General features: G+C 41.2%; 2 protein-coding genes across 5 annotated transcripts in view; one reads left to right on the plus strand and one right to left on the minus strand.

Moving 5' to 3' along the window:
- cacna2d3a (calcium channel, voltage-dependent, alpha 2/delta subunit 3a) overlaps positions 1 to 18,018 on the plus strand; it is a 108,373-nt gene that overhangs the window by 73,358 nt on the left and 16,997 nt on the right. For all 4 annotated transcript variants that reach the window (XM_069526665.1, XM_069526666.1, XM_069526667.1 and 1 more), the window contains 9 exons: positions 30 to 101; positions 797 to 858; positions 1,001 to 1,068; positions 3,401 to 3,446; positions 3,910 to 4,007; positions 4,120 to 4,213; positions 4,368 to 4,463; positions 5,106 to 5,227; positions 6,075 to 6,152. In XM_069526665.1, the coding sequence (XP_069382766.1) occupies positions 30 to 101; positions 797 to 858; positions 1,001 to 1,068; positions 3,401 to 3,446; positions 3,910 to 4,007; positions 4,120 to 4,213; positions 4,368 to 4,463; positions 5,106 to 5,227; positions 6,075 to 6,152 (736 nt within the window). The remainder of the gene's footprint in view (positions 1 to 29; positions 102 to 796; positions 859 to 1,000; positions 1,069 to 3,400; positions 3,447 to 3,909; positions 4,008 to 4,119; positions 4,214 to 4,367; positions 4,464 to 5,105; positions 5,228 to 6,074; positions 6,153 to 18,018) is intronic.
- Positions 8,553 to 15,077, minus strand: LOC109635319 (leucine-rich repeat and transmembrane domain-containing protein 1). The gene is made up of 4 exons (XM_020096454.2): positions 14,290 to 15,077; positions 12,121 to 12,505; positions 11,785 to 11,990; positions 8,553 to 10,518 (listed from the first exon to the last, which is right to left on the minus strand). The coding sequence occupies exons 1-4, from the start codon at positions 14,324 to 14,326 to the stop codon at positions 9,998 to 10,000; spliced, it is 1,149 nt and encodes a 382-aa protein (XP_019952013.2). The 5' UTR covers positions 14,327 to 15,077; the 3' UTR covers positions 8,553 to 9,997.

Here is an 18,018-nt window from a genome sequence, read left to right on the forward strand (position 1 = left end):
ATCTCTGTGTGTGTGCTCTGTGTTGCCAGCTGAGAAATGCCATGGTCAACAGGAAGACGGGGATCTTCTCCATGGAGGTGAAGAAGAGCGTCGACAAAGGGGTGAGGACACTGACATCCAGAAATGAAACAACACACACACACTAACAAACACGTTTCGAATTGTCCCGCTGGGTGAGCCAGAGAAAATACTCGACAGGGGGAGAGTGCATGCTGCCAAGGGGTTGCTGCACTTGGAGCAGTCGTGTACAGGATCGACAAGGGGATTTTGTTTTTGATTTTGGTTTGCCCTGCATGCATGGGTGTGTGTGTCTGTCTGTGTGTGAGCCCGTTATCTCCGCCAAGCACATGTGGCTGAATACGGGAGAGACAGCAGCAGCCCAGAGATTCTGTTTTACTTCTGTCTGAGAGAGAGAGGCATTCAGGTGTGTGGCAGCACGTTAGTGTGTGCATGTGTGTGTGTGTACTTTGCATTTTTAGAGCTTAGACGAGAGCATTATACATTACCCTGATTATTAAGCATTCAATATGTAAATGCATATCTGCAGACACACATATACACGCACTCAAAACTACACACATGCAAATTTACAATCCTTATCCAAACACTCGCACTGCAAAACCTACACATCCATCAGGAGGAGTAACAGGTCGTGAGGCAGACTGCTAACTAAAGGCATGTTCAGCCTGCACCACTGGATGGCGCCAGAGTGCAAGGAATCAGAGCAGATAACAGCCATCACAAACTGTTGTTTACTGCAGTGTGTCACAGAATGTATTCTTCTGTTTTATTTCAGAAGCGTGTGTTGGTGTTGCATAATGATTACTACTACACAGATATCAAGGGGACACCTTTCAGGTAAGAGACGTTTCTGTGAGCTGTGAACAAAGTTTAGAGAGACTGAAGGATCAGTATTTCCTGTTCTCTCTGCACAACAAAGAACTGGGGAATGATATCGATTCAAAAGCCCTGTTGTTGTTTCTGTTATTTTTATTTTTAGTCTAGGTGTAGCTCTTTCCAGAGGCCACGGGAAGTTTTTCTTCAGAGGGAACGTCACTGTGGAGGAAGGTGTGTCTCCTTTTCTTTGTTACTCACTTTTACTCTTTTCTATCTGTATCATATCTGTCTGCCTAAACATCTTAACCCCATTCTCACCCGCTGTCTTACATGGTCTTACGTATTTGTGTCTCTCGCTCAACTCACACTTCTAAAAGCCCAATTCATGCCTCTGTGTGGAATCTGCGATGTAGCTCCAGCCTATGCTAAGTGCTCTTCAAGATTTATCAGCTCAGACATGATAGCACTCGCTGTTGTTAATAAGTAAACAGAGACGCCAGAGAATGAATTAAGTGGAAACTCAGCACAGTGGCATAGAAACTCTACGGGCACTAGTGTTTTGGTGGTTTAATTGCAAAGCGACGCACAAACACCTACACACAACTACGAATGCTCACAATGGCGTAGGCCCAGTGCGTAGGCTATGTGCGTACCTAGCTCCCAAAACATGAAGCCAAATCATCTGCATTGGCCCCTGGTGGCTGGCTGCAGTATTGGTCAATTAATATCAGACAAGTTTGGCTTTAATTAATTTTTTGATGCTATAAAAACGGAATAAAACGTCATGATTGACAGCTGAGACTGACTTATGATGGGTTGAGGATGTGTAAAGGTGGGACCTAGAGGTATATTTACAGTCTATTGTTGAATATGAAAACGTCCAATAGTGTTTATCGTACTTCTTGTGCTTGACTTATTTACTTTATTGACAGGCTGATTTTCATCTGTAGTTCCTGGGCAGGCAATAAAAATCAGGAACGTCACATTTGAACTCTCTAAGACTGATTGTTGTAATGAAAATGATTACAAGTCACATCACAGAAATGCTTTCCTATAAAAATGTGTTTTGAGCAGTGATTTAAAGATCGGTAGTGAGTTGGCGAGCCTAATCTCATCAGGCAGGGATTCCAGTGCCTCAGGGCCATGACATAGAAAGCCCGGTCACCTTGAGCAGCCAGCCTTGACCTATAGGGACAGCCAACAGGGACAGGCTGGCCGATCTCAGGTTACGACCAGGAGTATAGGGAGTCAAGAGCTGTGAAATGTATGTGGGGGCCAGCCCATGTTGAGCTGTAAAAGTTATTAAAAGAACCGTAAAAATCCCTACGTTTTGTTTTTGTTAAAATACGAGCAGCAGCATTTTGAACAAGCTGCAAAAGAGTTACCACGGTTTGGCTGAGGCATGTATACAGGGTGTTGCAATAATCCAGGCGGGAAAAAACAAAGGCATGTATCAGCTTTTCTAAATCAGGGAGAACAGATTTCATTTTAGAAATGTCTCATAGATGGAAGTAGAAGGATTTAATGATTTGATTAACATGTAGTTTGAAGTTCACATGAAAATCAAATGTGTTTTTTTGTAACAAACTCTTTTCAACAAATAATTAAAAGGAATCGAAATAACCACATTCAGAAGATGCAGAATTCAACTATGTGTTTGAACTCCATAGTTTTCTAAATTGAGCAGAATGGCCCCTTTCAGAGCTTCATACTATTATGTAATAGGATTATTATTTCTTATGGATTAAAATGTCAGGGGAATTTTAATGAGGAGCTAATTTTATCTACTTTATACTCTTGGGTAGTTTAATTAGCAATCATGCACCATATTTTATAAGCTGATCATATAATTGGTATGGAAAGTCTACAGGACTAACTTGACACTGTCGTTTTTAAATTGTAGCAAAGTAGCTCAAGTAGATTTTCTCTCAAATGTTGAATGGCCTAAAAGTTCAAAGTAGCATGAAATGAAAATATATAAAGTACAAGTGCTCAAAAGTAGAAAAATGTTTTTACTAATCCACCACACCAGTAATATACGTAACGCAGCATCATTTTACATCTGGTCTTTCTTTCTCCCATTTTCTTCCGTCTTTCTGTTGCTCGCACACACTCGCACACACATTCCATCTTAATGTAGAAAAAAACGTCCAAAGTTGGACAAGAAGTTAAAAAAATTCTTTAGCGGCTCCTTAGGTGTGTTCTTTTACTTATTTTCGTCTTTCGTCCGTATGTGTGTGTCTGTGAGTATGTGCGTCTATTTTTATGTCAAGCCTCATGCATGTTAATATTTGTGGTTGTGTGTGTGCGTATGCGCGTGTGCGTGTGTTTCTCTAAACATGTCCATCAAGAGGAACCCTCTGAGCATGACTTGGCTCTTCCTGATCTAATCAGACCTGTCAGTTCCATTCAAAAAACACATTTTTCACCCCCAGTGTGTGTTTCTGTGTGTGTTTTAGAGTGTGTGCGTTCGAGTTATAGATGCCTATTCCTATTATTATGAGTTCATATCGTGTGCTTTTGCTTATTTAATTTGAGATACATTGTTCTTATTCTGGTACAGGACTTCATGACTTGGAGCATCCTGATGTAGCGCTGGCAGACGAATGGTAAGAGCAAACTGACGTCGCTGCGATAACATCATCATTCTTTAGTGACATTGTGATTGGACCTGGTCCTAAATATACTGCCAAATTGTAAAATCAAACAATTCCACTGCAATGAAGCAGTTACACAACAGCTTAGGGATCTGTTGGACTTTGACTTGATGGTTTGTGTCACTTGATGACTTGTGGTCAACAGGATTGGGAACCAACATCTAAACAAATTACAGTAAACGCTTTTCAAACTAATGCTCCTAAATTGTAAAACCATCTTTGTTTTACTCCACGTTTTATTCACTGTGGATGAGTAGCATTAAAAAAACAACTGGAATGTAGGACTGAGGTTCAACTGCAATTCTCGGCACAAAATCTGGAATCGACTAAAAAAAACAATCCAGAGCTAATTGTTACTGCGTTTCATGTATCATCATGACAAATGTTTGCATTGTCCTATTTAATTATACAACAGGACTTACTGCAACACAGACGAGCACCCAGAACATCGCTACCTGTCCCAGATAGAGGCGATCAAACTTTACCTCAGTGGCCATGAACCCCACCTACAATGTGAGTTAAACCTGCCCACGTTCCTTCAGCGCATTAACAGATGTTTTTGTGGTCGTCTGTTACTAATGAGCGTGATTTATGTGTGAAAATATACATTTCTTTGTTTTGTTAGGTGACAAGGAGCTGATTCAGGAGGTTCTCTTTGATGCAGTAGTGACTGCCCCTTTGGAGGCCTACTGGACCAGCCTGGTGCTAAATAAATCTGAGTATGTCATTCTTCTTTTTCCACGTTCTCATTGAAAACATTCAAAAGTCTTGTGGTTTATTTCATATTTATTTGAAGCTTTTTGATAGTATAGATAGCAAAGATTCTGTGTATTTGTGCAAAACTGTAGTTTATCTATTTGTCATATTTCACAGGAACTCAGATAAAGGGGTGGAGATTGCGTACCTCGGCACAAGAACAGGCCTTTCCAGAATCAACATGTTTGTGGTGCCTGACCAGCTCACCAACCAGTAAGTATGCTGACTTTATGTATGTTGTCTGTGTGTATGTCTTCGACCTGTACAACTCATTGGTTGTCTCCGATAAAATTGCTAAAAAGAGACGTATTGGTATCATTGTTTATGATAGATAGATAGAAAGATCACTTTATTCATCCCCAAAGGGAAATTAGGTCATCATAGCAGTTCGGTATTTGGATACAATACAATAAAAATACAAAAGAATTAAAAAAACAATAAAAACCAAAATAAAAACACAGAACAGGACAAGGGCACTTAAAAAACACAAGATAAATAGGTAGATAAATTATGTTTGATGATATACATTTATTTTACAACAACACAGGAAATATGTGCATTTAAGTTTAAATTTTACATAAAAATATCTTTATTTTCTTAATTCAATAGTATATATTTAGTTTTATTTGTGTTTTCATTTATGTTTAGTTGTTTATAATAAAGTTTATGGTTAAACTTTAGAATATTAAGTCTCAAATACATTTCTTCATCAAAAGCAGTCTTTGAATATATGTATCTGCAGATATATCGGTATCTGAAATGTTTTACTCTTCACGCTCTAGTATGTTTACACAATGTGCACACATGCTCTATTTGGGTGCTGTGTTCTCACCTCTGTTTCCTTTCTGCTTCAAGAGACTTCCTGACAGCTGAAGACAAAGAGGGGGTGTTCAACGCCGATCACTTTCCCCTCTGGTACAAGAGAGCGGCAGAACAAGTTCCTGGTACCTTTGTCTACTCTCTACCTTTCAACACAGGTCAGTGCTTCTTTTGGAATTCACAAAAGATAAAAAAAATCAACTCTCCTCACAGAGTCAAATAGATAGAAATAAGTCAGGTTCAATTTTGAGTTCTGTCTAGCTCCACACAGTAGCTGTCACTAGCGTAATAAAATGAATATAGGAATGGCACCACCAAGTGTCTGCAAAGATTACTGAAAAAAAACAATGCTGGCAAGTGCTGCAGGACACATCTAAGTTAATTAAAAATGGAATTACACTTTTTCACAGGCACAAATAAAGTCACTTATATTTCAAAGACCATTTTAAAATATCCTCCATCCCTTTTATTCCTCTTTCACCCATATTTGTTCGTTTTCTCTCGCCATGCATCTCTGCCTCCCCTTCCTCTCTTATTAATTCTAGCCTGTGTTCTTGTGGAAAGGACTGATTGCTGTGGGCTGAAACAAGATACGTTAGGAAGAGGTTCAGCCCTTTCCATAGTGACTTGGCCAGAATACACAAATACACACTCACAGAAAGACACACAGTATATTCAACAACGTCTCAGAGAAATGATTTTTTCCTCCAAGGGGGGAGAATGTGTTCTCGTCTGTCCTCGGCCTCAGGCTCTCCATTAGTGCCAGCTAATACAAGTGATCTGAAAGCCTCTTATTTACTCTGCGTAGTTCCACTCGGCACTCTTCCTCTCAGGACCATGGCAGTTCTAGCTGTAACCATGAAATAGTACTCTGTGGTATTTACGTTCAGTGTTTCTCCCTCCAATCACCCTGTGGTCAGTTTAGAACTAATATAAGAAATTATGATGTGACAGTGATGCGAACTGTGTGTGTGTTGTGTTTTTGTGCTTGTGTGTGTGGCTTAGGATCAGAAAACAAGAGCGTTGTATTGGCCAGCACTGCCATTCAGCTTCTGGATGAGAGGAAATCGCCCATAGCTGCGGGTAAGTGGGAACTCAAGTGGATCTCTCTCTCTCTCTCTCTCTCTCTCTCTCTCTCTCTCTCTCACCCACCCACCCACCCACCCACCCACACACACACACACACACCCACTCTTGTACTTCCATCTTAGTGAGGACACTCATAATGCATTTGCCATCACAACTAAATGCCTGATTCTAACCCTGCTCCTAAAAGCGAGTCTTAACCCTCAAACAACCCTTTGAAAAAGTGAGGACTGGTCTAAATTTCCTCACTCAGTAAAGTCAGTACACACACACACACACACACACACACACACACACACACATAATATTTGAAACCATAAAATTCTCTGCTGTGCTAGGCTTTGTTTTCCTGGTCTCCAGTTGTCTGCCGTGACGTCTTCTCCTCTTTGAGTTGAAACACTCACTTCCCACATATACCGACTATGCTGCTTTATTTGTCGGAGCGCCAGCCCCTGCATGAGCGTATGTTCAGCAGAAGGCGTGAGTTCATCACCGCACAGACGTTTGCATCCATAAATACAATGGCCAGATATATGACTAGAAAACAGTTTCATAAACGCGTTGGGTGCGTTGCCTCTGTGCTTATTTAAGACAGAGTGTGGCCAAGAGGATTTCTCTGTGGCCTGCCTCATCTCACGTCCCGGTGACTCAGAAGCCTCACAATGTCACGCCCATATAATAACTTGGTGCAATCAGCAAGTTGATGGTATGCAGTGTGGCTCTTGTTCTGTTAGCCATCAGCGTGGTTGCAGTGGAAAAGAAACAACAGATTAAATGGAAAACATAGGTGGAAAAAAGTGTGAGGGTAGAAACAGAGACATATGGAGTACAGTAGATACAGTATTATCTTTAGGAAAATTGTGAGATGACATCATCATCCACCTCTCCCCAAAGACACAAAATTACTTTTAGTCATTGATCTGTCAATATGTGACTAATACCATACTTTACTGAAATAGCGAGGGTGACAAGTTAGGAAATACGCAATATATATATTTTTTTGCAAATTACCAAAAATTGTAATAAAACGTTGTTTACAAAAATCATACTAAAATATCATATATAATATTGATAGAATTATAATTTATATGCTACATATTTGCTTTGATATGCAGAGGGATGTCTGATGTCAGGCTGAGTGCTATTCTTATGCTTGCAGTAAGGTGCCTTCTACACTTTCTATACACTTTACAATATTGTTCCTTGGTATATAAACCAAGGAACAAGCTGGAGCACGCCTTCTGCTTCAAATTAAACCTATCTTAAGATAAAATCTGTGTTAGCTCTCCCGTCACATGAGGGCTAATGATGCCAGCAGAGAAATAACAGAGAAATACGTGGGCACAGGAAAGACAAAGTTAAGAAAATGGGAAAAAAAGGAGAATTTTTCCAAAGTGCGTATGATAAAATAAGAGAAGAAATAAAAAAGGCAGAGACAGAGAAAATTATTTCACTGTGTCTGCATGCGTTGACATGAAAGCGGTGCATTGTGGGTACTCTTGGCCCGGGGGAAAGCACTGGAGCAGAAGGACAAAGATGGGAGAGTCTGTGTGGTGCCAAACACACACATACACACACACAAATACACACACACATGTGGCACACAGGCAGCCCACAGTGTACACCAGCACACAGTGTTATTTGACCATGTTGACTTCATCACTGTTCTTTTAAGATAATGTCGTTCTCTTGAATCCTGTTTATCAGCAATCCAAATAACCAATCAGTGATAAGGATTCACCACGACCCTGTTGTTACTGTGGGTGCTGATGTTGAGTCAGTCATGCTCGTCAGATCCGGGGATGTATGTAAGAATGATTTTATATAAGAGAGTCAGATGGGAGCGGAGATGTAGGCTAGAATGCAAATGTAGTGTGGGCCGGTTAGGGCCAGTTTTCACTGCCCCGCGCTCCACCGAGCTGCAGACTTGTGAATACGCTAATACGATAACTGAACAGGACAGGCTGATGACATCACACACCGAGGGGGCCTGCAGACATCGCTTGAGTCACAATGTTATCATGTGTGTACATACACTCGTGTACGTGTGCGTCAGAGTTTGTGGTCACATCCCGAGCCACGTGCCACGAGTCTGCTGCCGTAATATACACAGAGTCGTAAAAGTCAGGCGAGGGGCTGAGACCAGAGGCATCTGTTTACATTCACGTGCCTCCACATGGCACTGAGTGAGTTAAAGATCACATGTGATGGATAACTAATCAATAGATAAATAATATAGAATAATAAAGAGACACAATTTAGATTTAACAGAAACCTGATTATCGCATTATCTAACAGTACTGTAGAAGTCATTTTTAATTGTACCAGTGATCTCCATCGGGGGGGAAAGAATGTTGGTAAATATCCATGAGAATAAAAATGTCAAAGACACAAACATTGTTTTGTCTTTTCAAATTTATGTTGTATAAAATTATTAAGGTAATACCGAATATAATCCACAGTATTCTCGTTGACATGTGATTGTTTTTTGTCTTTTCAGCATTTTTTACACGATAATGTTTCAACTTAATTGACCCCAAAATAACAATGTCACAGTAGAATCAAACTGAACTGAGAGGGACAGAAACAGCCATGCAATGACCACTCAAGATTTCTACTGCAACACTTCAAATGATGGATATTCTTCAGTTTTTTTTTGACAAACATGTTTTACTCTTCAGTTGAGTGGCTTCAGAAAATATGATTTTGAGGTTGCAGAATAGAATATCGTTGAGTTGAGCTTTTCTTCTGATTTTGACATCATTTTAAAATGGTACAATCCCAATTGTGCAGTTTCTTCATGAAAATTAGAAAGGTGCACTCTAACAGTAAAAATGGACAAAATATCCCTCTTCTAATGACGCTTTCTCCATGTAAGAATGCATGCTTTCTCAAATAGATTGTCAGTATTCCACACAGTAATCAATTAAAACATCTCTTCTTTATATTATATAATACATATAAGAGGACATAATCAGCATTAACTCACAAGTAGGACTGATCTCAAAAAGTGTAGTTCTGAAAGATTGTGTGACCGAGCGCAGACTCATGAATCTGTAAAGTCGTAGAAAAGCAACAAGGCTGAGTCCAGTATTTTTTTTTTTTCATTTTAGTTTGTTTCATTATTGCTTCAACGAATTTCCCACCTTCACTCCAGCTGTCAGAAAAATATGCTTTTTTATGAAAACATGTTTCCTCCTGAAAATGATATCACATTATTAGGCACAGACTTAAATCATCTGTAAATATGTGCATACATTGTACTTCTGCACACACACACAAACGCACACATGAAACACTGACACAAACACTTTCATTCTTTTTTCCTCACACACTCACATTAATGATACAAGAAACTTAGAACAGATCTTAACATGACAGCAGCTGCCTACATATGAGTTTTCAAAGTTACCTCAAAATCAGACTCTAAATTATGAACAACAACCAAAAGACAACCTAATTCTGAAATCCACTTTTTTTAAATAGCATTGCTCTACAACTCTACTTACAAATACACAATTATAAATATATAAATTTGTTCCTATCTCTGATATACATCTCTTAGACAAAATGGAATTGATACGTTTGATTTCTTTGGCCTGCCCATCAAACCCGCACACAGTACACGATACTATCGTCAGTGCATAGTCAAATACCTGTGGAATTTAGCTACCCAAGTCTCAGAAATGAGGTAAACGCACAAGACGCACACAAAGGATTTCACACTCTTTTCTTTTTTTCCCCAAACATACATGCACAAGCACACACATGGCATCCAGAGACGATTAGGTTAAAGGGTTGAGGCCCAGGTTTTTAAAGTCCAGGGTTCATGTTTTCATCCCCTAGGCAATAGCGTTCTCAAGAGGTTCCTTCTCATCTGCTGTGGCATTATCTGCCCCCTGCACCGCTGCCAGCTCCTCGTTCTTCTTGAGCTCCCGCTGATATTTGGCCATGATAGCGGCGTAGGCGCAGCCATATACCGCTGCAGCCAGCATCATCAGACACACAATTCCGCACACCACGCCGGTGATGATCACTGTGGCAATGGCGTGGCGCAAGTTGACAGGCCGCGGCCTCTGCTTAGGTTCACACTCTGGCAGGCTCCCTCCTCCTCCGCCTCCCCCGCCGCCGAAGCCCTCCCCCATTGCCATGGGGACGTGGAGAGTGTGGCTTGAGGGATGAGCGTGGTTGCCATGGGTGTGGCCTCGAAGGAGCCTCTCAGACTCCAGGTGGTGTATGTTGGCGAACAGATAATGGTAGCTTGTGGTCATGCAGGCATGAAAGAGCTGGTAAGGGACTTTCTGCAGTTCTCTGCCCTTCATTTCTTCCGGCTGGGAGCAAAGGACCTCATCCACCACTCCACCTTGACATCAGAGTTAGATTAATCAGAGGGTGATAGTAACAGACAGACAAAGGGGTAGGAGTGCAGAGGATGTCAACAGTCAGTTCATGTGTGTTATAAGCACATTACCTGCTTTTAATCGGCCATTGCTTTTTGCAGCAGCTTTTTACAGGAGGCCAAAATCATAATCATATCTGAGCCTGAACCAACCCATTACTTTTTAATTAATAATAATATGTTTTTTTATTAATCTAGGGTGTAACTGCTCACTTTATGGGCCGCAGTGCAAGTGTTACATGATTAACAGCTCAAATATGAGTCTCTGTTGGATCACTGGAGCTGAATAAATCGACTCTGTTGGGGAGAGAGTGGAGGTAAGACTTCATCAGCTGCCCCCTGTGTGCCCTGTAAATCTCTTTATTATTCATTTCTCTGTATTCATGTCGAGCAAGCTCTGTCACACGTTTCCTTTCCGCTTGCCTGATTAAACACCGGCTTTCTATTAAGCATACATCCTAGTATCTGGGTCCATTGTTCTGGTTTGCACTAATTAGAATTTTCAGACTTTAAAACGAAAGCTGTGTCAGGGTTACACTGGAATGTAGGCGGACTGGCCAACTCAGAGTGAGCCCAGCTTTCACTGCACAGTGGTTATTTTGTTATCTAATGCTTGCAGGGGTTGGTCTAGCATGGAAAATAATGCGGTTGGCAATTTAACTCTTTATCACCCCGTGTGGAATCACTGGTTGTAGAGATTACCACCATTGTAAGAACTGCTGTGTGGAGTGCCTCACATCACGCCAGTATGCAATACATTCTCACTGATGTATCTCACCATTTGCCTAAGCTCAGTCAATACCAAGAGTTACATTAAAGACAAGTGTAAATGTGAATTGCCACCACAATGCTTTCAATTATCTGATATGCTTTTGGTTACATTCCCCAACATTACTGATTATTTGATGGTAGTATAAAAGCAAGAGCTACATATTTCTTTCACAGCTACACCCCAAACAACTTGAAGTACGATCCAACTTACTCCACTATGTCAATGTCTTTAAAAACAAATGTTTGGGGTGGGTCATTCTCAGTCTCTCAATACGGAGAACAGCTGTTCCTACTCTACAAGTCTTAGCATACTGTCCTGTGTTAAAGGTCAGTATTACCATAATTAAACATTACCATAATTTAATACTATGCCCAACAAAAAAGGCAGTGTGATGAATGACGGTTGGGAACATTGCAGACATTCCCCGAGCCACTGCCTAGAGCTACGAGTGGTCTAACCTTTAAAGAGGTAGGTCTCCAGCCAGAGTTTGAGGCCTATGAGTTGGCAGTCACACCTCAAGGGGTTGCCTCGTAGTGTGATGCTGTCCAGGCGGGTCAGGGCCTCTAAAAGGGAGCGGTCCATCCGTGTTAGCCTGTTGTATGCAAGCCCCAAGTGGCTGAGGTTCCTCAAACTGTCCCCCATGGCTCCAGGTAAACCCCACAAGCTGCGAGGAGGGGACATGGCAAGAAAATGGGAGAATATGCATTGAGGAATGTTGCATAAAGTTTTCAGTGGCTATTGTTTGACAGAAGGACAAATAACAAATTTGATCTGTTCTAGTTTTGTTGCTTTACCTGTTGTGTGAGACGTCAAGGTGTGAAAGCGAGCGTATAGAACCAAGCAATCGCTTGTCGAGCTCTCTCAGGCTGTTGTGTGCGAGGCTGAGGCGCTGTAGAGTCCGGAGACCCAGCAGAGCAGTTGGTGAAACAGATGTTATAGAGTTATTGGACAAATCCACAATGCGTACAAGGGGTATTTCTCTGAACGCCATTGATCCCAGCCCCCTGATACGGTTATCTTGCAGATACAGTTCTTGGGTGTCAGGATGCAGTCGTCGGGGGATGTCATACAGACCTTGACCCCTGCAGTCTACTACTTTGGTGTTGCTGTTGCAGCTACACTCCTTCGGACAGGCATGTGACGCAGAGAGGAGGGGTAGCAGGGCACAGACGAGAACCACTGAGGAGACAGGGGAACATAATATTGAATTAGACAAATAAAAGTACCTGCATGTACTTGCATACTAGTATTTGCAGTTGTTTCTAAATACTGGACTAACCCTAACTGCATAACATTTTCAAACTTAACTGTAGATGTGACCTATGTCAGGAAACCACCAAAATGTCTCAATCACCAAAAAACGAGAATAAATGATAAAGGAAATTCCAGGATTGTTTGTTTTGTATTGGCATGAATATATGAAATGACTATGTAAAGAATTTGGTCCACTTTTTCCTTTTCCTCAAATTGCACCATCCTTTATCTAATAAACAAGAAAGTAAACTTATTACTTAATAACACCCACCTCCAATCCCCCCCTTAGACAGTGGCCCCTCTTCACAAAGGCCTTATAACCCCTCACCCACACACAAATCCATATACAGCAGATACTGGGTGTCTGATTCCCTTTGAGATGACTTCACATGTCCATTCCTTCTGGTGCATTACAACAGTATTTATAGCACTGGCTGGACCAACACAGGGCTCAACGAAATGAAGCTCAGAGCAGCACCTGCAAATGTAGCTCACAAGTTGCACTCATAGATCCTGGACAGATAAACAAGCTGCGCAGTGTTTTTGTTTCCATAGGCACAATATTTAAAATGAGCAGTTCAACAGCCATTTTATCCATTGGGAATATTCAATGTTTTCTCAAAAGGCAATTATTTGTTTTCCCCCTGTACCAGGCAACATCTACCTCCATGTTCACCTTGTTCATAAGGCAGCTTTAAGTAATAGAACCAAGGATCAGTGTTTATCTGTTAACAGTAATAATTGAGCATTAAATTATGTTACTATTATCAGGATTGTGTATAAAATCTTTAGTTGCAGACTAATCTCAAGCATCTACTATTTAGCATACAGCAGTTAGCCAGCAGTATCATGTAAAACATAAAAAAGCCTTTTTACTGCTTTTCCTAACCTCTTTGAATAAACACTGTTGTATCATAGACAAACCTGATTAACAGGCTTTCTTTTAAAATTGTGTAATCATTATTTTGTCCTTGCCTGGCTTCCTGAAGTGGATTGTGATTTACATAAATATCAAGGTGCAGGCGTTCTTAGATCTAATCTCAGGTGTTGATGTTGCTGTTATGATATTATGTTGCCTGCTTCATAAACAAAAAAAACCATCAGAACATGGTTGAGTTGAGATTTAGTGCACTGTGGTGCAAAGCCATGTGTTAATTGCATCCTTGTTAATGAATTGTATGCTAGAATGCATTTGGCTCACATATGCTTACACATGTGTGCATGTTCTATACTCATAAAAAAACTCATGTACATAAAATGCATACACAGAGACGCGTAAATAGAGCATCGGCTCAGTGGAGCGTTGTGGCAGCAGCTCCGGAATGAGGTCAACACAGGAGAGTGTCTCTTCAGCCCAAAGTACACACAGAGATGCTTGTAATGACATGTACACACAACCCACAGCAAGTGCCATTTTGAATCGGCTCAGTACCAATGTCAATACCTATTTGCAACAGGAAATATTCAGAGCCAATGTTAATGCACAGCTATTAACATAAAAGTGTTGATGTAAAGTTGATGTGTGTTGCACATGTCACTGCACCGTTTAAAGTCAGGAACTGCATTAGCAAAGTGTTGTATCATCACCACTCAGTTATACAACAATTTACACAACACATATACACACTAGCTAATGGCGGCCCACCTAGCCAGACCACAAAAACACACGTGTAAACCAAAGTATTCATATTTACCCACGGGGGTCCTACCTCTCATATCTGCCAGTCGTCCTTGGGCCGCTTGCATTCGGTCTTCTTTTAGCGCCCTTTTTGGAGTCTAGCACCACTGATTGGCTGATGATCCATTAGCCATCAGTAAGGGTGAGCTGAGCTTTTCCTGAGTCTCACCTGCGTTGGCTGATATGGTCAATAGGCAGTAATTGAAGAGGCTGAGATCAGCAGCAGCAGAAACCTGTGTTGCCCTCAGGATCCCCAGCATTGCTTGCACGGGCATGAAAGCCCATCAGAGCAGGCAGATCAGAGCACAGAGCTTCCTGCCAGCCAGCCAGTCTGGGAATCACTGGAGTAACAGGGAGATCTGCCTCTCTCTCTCTCTCTCTCTCTCTCTCGCTCTCTGTCCCCCTCTCTCTCTATCAAGCTCACTCTGTATCTCTCTCTGTTGCTCTCTCACAGTCTCTCACCCTCTAATTCTGTCTATTGTATTTTTCTTCATGCTTATTTGTGCCTGTGATTCTATTTTCCCTTTTCTCTTGCTTGATTTTGTTTAATTTCTGCTCCTTTGCCCTGCTCACTCTCTCTTTCTCTATGTTTCTCTCTTACTCTCTGTTTTGCTTGCTCGCTTTCCCTGTCCCCAGTTGTATTGGAGAGTGGGATGGTGTGTCATCTCCCCGTGGACAGCTGTGCCTCTTAAATCACAGCTCGCACAAATTCACTGACATTCACGTTACCTCCTATTACTCTGGCAAGAGCTGAACAAGACAAAATTAGATCTGGATTGCAGCGTGTCTAAACAAATGCTCAAACGCAGTGAGCGCGGTCGGAGGATGCCCGTTGCTGTGGCATGCTCCGAAGATAATATGCATGAGCCGTGGGCAGGAGGGCTGACAGAACACGCCCCCAGCACAGCAACACAGAACGCACGAATGCACACATACACATGCACATGCACACAGCAGGATATTAAGCTGTTGCGGGAAATTTACATGGAATATTTTTTTTGCATGTAAATGGATTGACTGTTAAGCTTGTACAAGCTTATCGGTCGCTTCAAGGAGAAGCAAAAAATGATAAAAGGAAGAGACAGAGAGATTAATGATTGAATCATTTTTAACGATGAAAATGATTAAGCTTACACGATGACCTTGGCTTTCTGTTCCCTTCCTGTTTGCCCTCCTGTCCGTCCGTGTTTATATCCTTTCTTCCGCTGAGGGGCATAACAATTATTTTCATCCTGTCATAAATAATAAAAAGTCAATATGTGGCACCAGCTCATATCTAGTTTAGCTTTACTGGGCTAAATGTGTGAAGATATCAGCCTTGAGCAAATAATGCACTCATGAGGATGGGTTAAAAGAAAACATAAATGCATGTATAGGGGCCTGCACCTGCATAAGTGTGCACACTCCACACTCACATGCACACTTGAGCGGGCATGTACCAACAAAGGGAATTTCATCATCAAATGTGTGATGACACCTTAATATTTGCCAAGAGCCCATATGGTTGATGTGTCCAGACAGTCTGATGTGTTTGTGCTGCAACGTCTAAAAATGTTAGGCGTCAAATTACAAGAGAGAGAAGGAGAGAATACACCCTATTCTATTCCTCCTGTGACCAGAATGCTATCACTACCATGTGACTTATGTGTATCTCCTGTGACGCATGTGGCATCAAAGCCTTAAGGGCAAAATACAAAGATGATTTGCCTGATTTGGATACGATTGTTTCTATTGCATCGTCTTGTTCATTCTGAGATTTAGGTAAAAAAACTTTGATTATATTATTGAGAAGAACGCTCTGGAAGAAAAGGTCAGAGGAGTCTAAGTTTTGCAGACTGCTGGCATCCTTGACAGCAGCCTCCTGTTCTGCTCAGCCTCTGAATGTTCCTCAGCATCTTGACCCTGCGCTGTGTAGCTGCCGTGGAGCACCAAATCTGCAAATCATCACATCTCTCCCACAGCGCTGTTTGGTTGTGACACTTGTATGTGAGTCTATGCTCGTCCTAGCACTGCACACAAGCACGTGCATAAACAAACTCAGATGCTCCCTTGTGCTAATGGATGTATACATGAATGCAATCTTTAGTAGATTCCCAAATATCTGCAGGCTTTAAAGTGCTTGTCATCTCTCCCTGCCTGGGATTGCGCTGATAGGAGACGGGTGATGGGGGGGATTTGGAGTGGATTTGATGTCTCTTCATCTTTGGACTCATAAAACCAGCTCAGGGCATAAATACCCCCAAGTTCATAAACCATACCTAGGGAAATTAAATGTTCCCCTGTAATACAGAAAAATTCCCAGGCATTAGTGAGACAGATTTGGGCTTTTGTCTTTGTTCTGAGCTGACTTTCAGGTACCAGCCAACATCCGCGCACTTCTAACCTCTAATAGCCTTTTCTCGAGCAAACCCATGCACTGCTCATGTTTGATGTATGTTTCCTTGAGTTATTTTCCTTCCTGAGCTGCATTTGAGCATTTGATATCAATCGACTATTTCAACTATCAAATGAGCTTATTTTCCTTCTGCATCTCTCTCTTTTATTTATTTAGGGTTCATGACCCTTTATCTTTTATTGGCATAATGATAAAGGTTCACTCTCTATTTTATACCATGTGTGTTTCCATTGCTGTTGCCCAGCATCTTAAATTAGACTTTCCTCCTGGGTTTTCCATGTGGGTGTAGAAACTGTGGGCTGCTGAAAGGATCTGGCAAAGCTTATGATGGGATAATCTGCACCTGTTTCTCTGGGCAAGGGCTAAAACAGGCCACAGCAGCACCCCTCTGTGTTTAAACAATCACGCAAACATGCAATCACACTAAAAGAAGTGCAAACCAGTGGAACATTCCTCACCAATACCGATCACGTTCCCTTCACATGTTCAACATACAGCTTTAAGTGAGACTTTTTATTTTTTCATTTCGATCCTGATTGTATGTCCACTCACTTCATTGTATCTCTCACTGTCATTCCTCTTTTACTTTGTTTCTCCAAATGTGACTCTACTGAAACACTGTTTTAGACTCAAAACCACCATCAGTTTACATTTGCTACCACTACTACAGCACTTGTACTATACTACTGCTGATGGCCTACAGCATATACATAGCATGAAAGTATAGAATTCAAATTCAATAAGACTAAAACCAAATTTGAGAAATATAAAACTAGTTTTATCAATTTTTCAGAATAAATCTAAACTGCATCATATATGTCATATAACAGATTGACAGGATACCACTTTAGTTACCATTAAGTTTATCATCTGTGCTCCCATTAAACTGTCTAATACCTTCTCCCAAATAAATCTCCCATAAATGAATACATCCTTGGATTATTTACCACGTGCAGATCGGGGACGACAAGTTTGGATGTTACATGTTTGTTTGGGAACTTGTAGACAGAATAAATAAAGTTCCATGACTGATTATGTACTTTTATCATACAGTTGCTGTTTGTTTGCCTGTTGCACTGGCACATTTTTCCTTTATGTCTCCATGCCAGCGAAGGCCAGTTGCTGGATGTTTTCCGGTTGTCGTCAATCCCGTTTCCGTGAACAGGATATCAAAAGAAAGCCTTTAGCAATTTAACCCTTTCTTCAAATTCAGCAGGTGAAGGTCACAGTGGCCTCACAAAGATATATTTTTGCCCTGTAACTGCGCACTGAAGGAATCTTTTCTCATCAGGCACAAACATTCACTTGGACTCAAGGAGGAACTAATCAAAGGTCACGTTTGCCTCATAAAGTATGTTTATATTT

This window comes from Paralichthys olivaceus, chromosome 6, assembly GCF_024713975.1.
Source record: "Paralichthys olivaceus isolate ysfri-2021 chromosome 6, ASM2471397v2, whole genome shotgun sequence".
In the NCBI taxonomy this organism is placed as follows: domain Eukaryota; kingdom Metazoa; phylum Chordata; class Actinopteri; order Pleuronectiformes; family Paralichthyidae; genus Paralichthys; species Paralichthys olivaceus.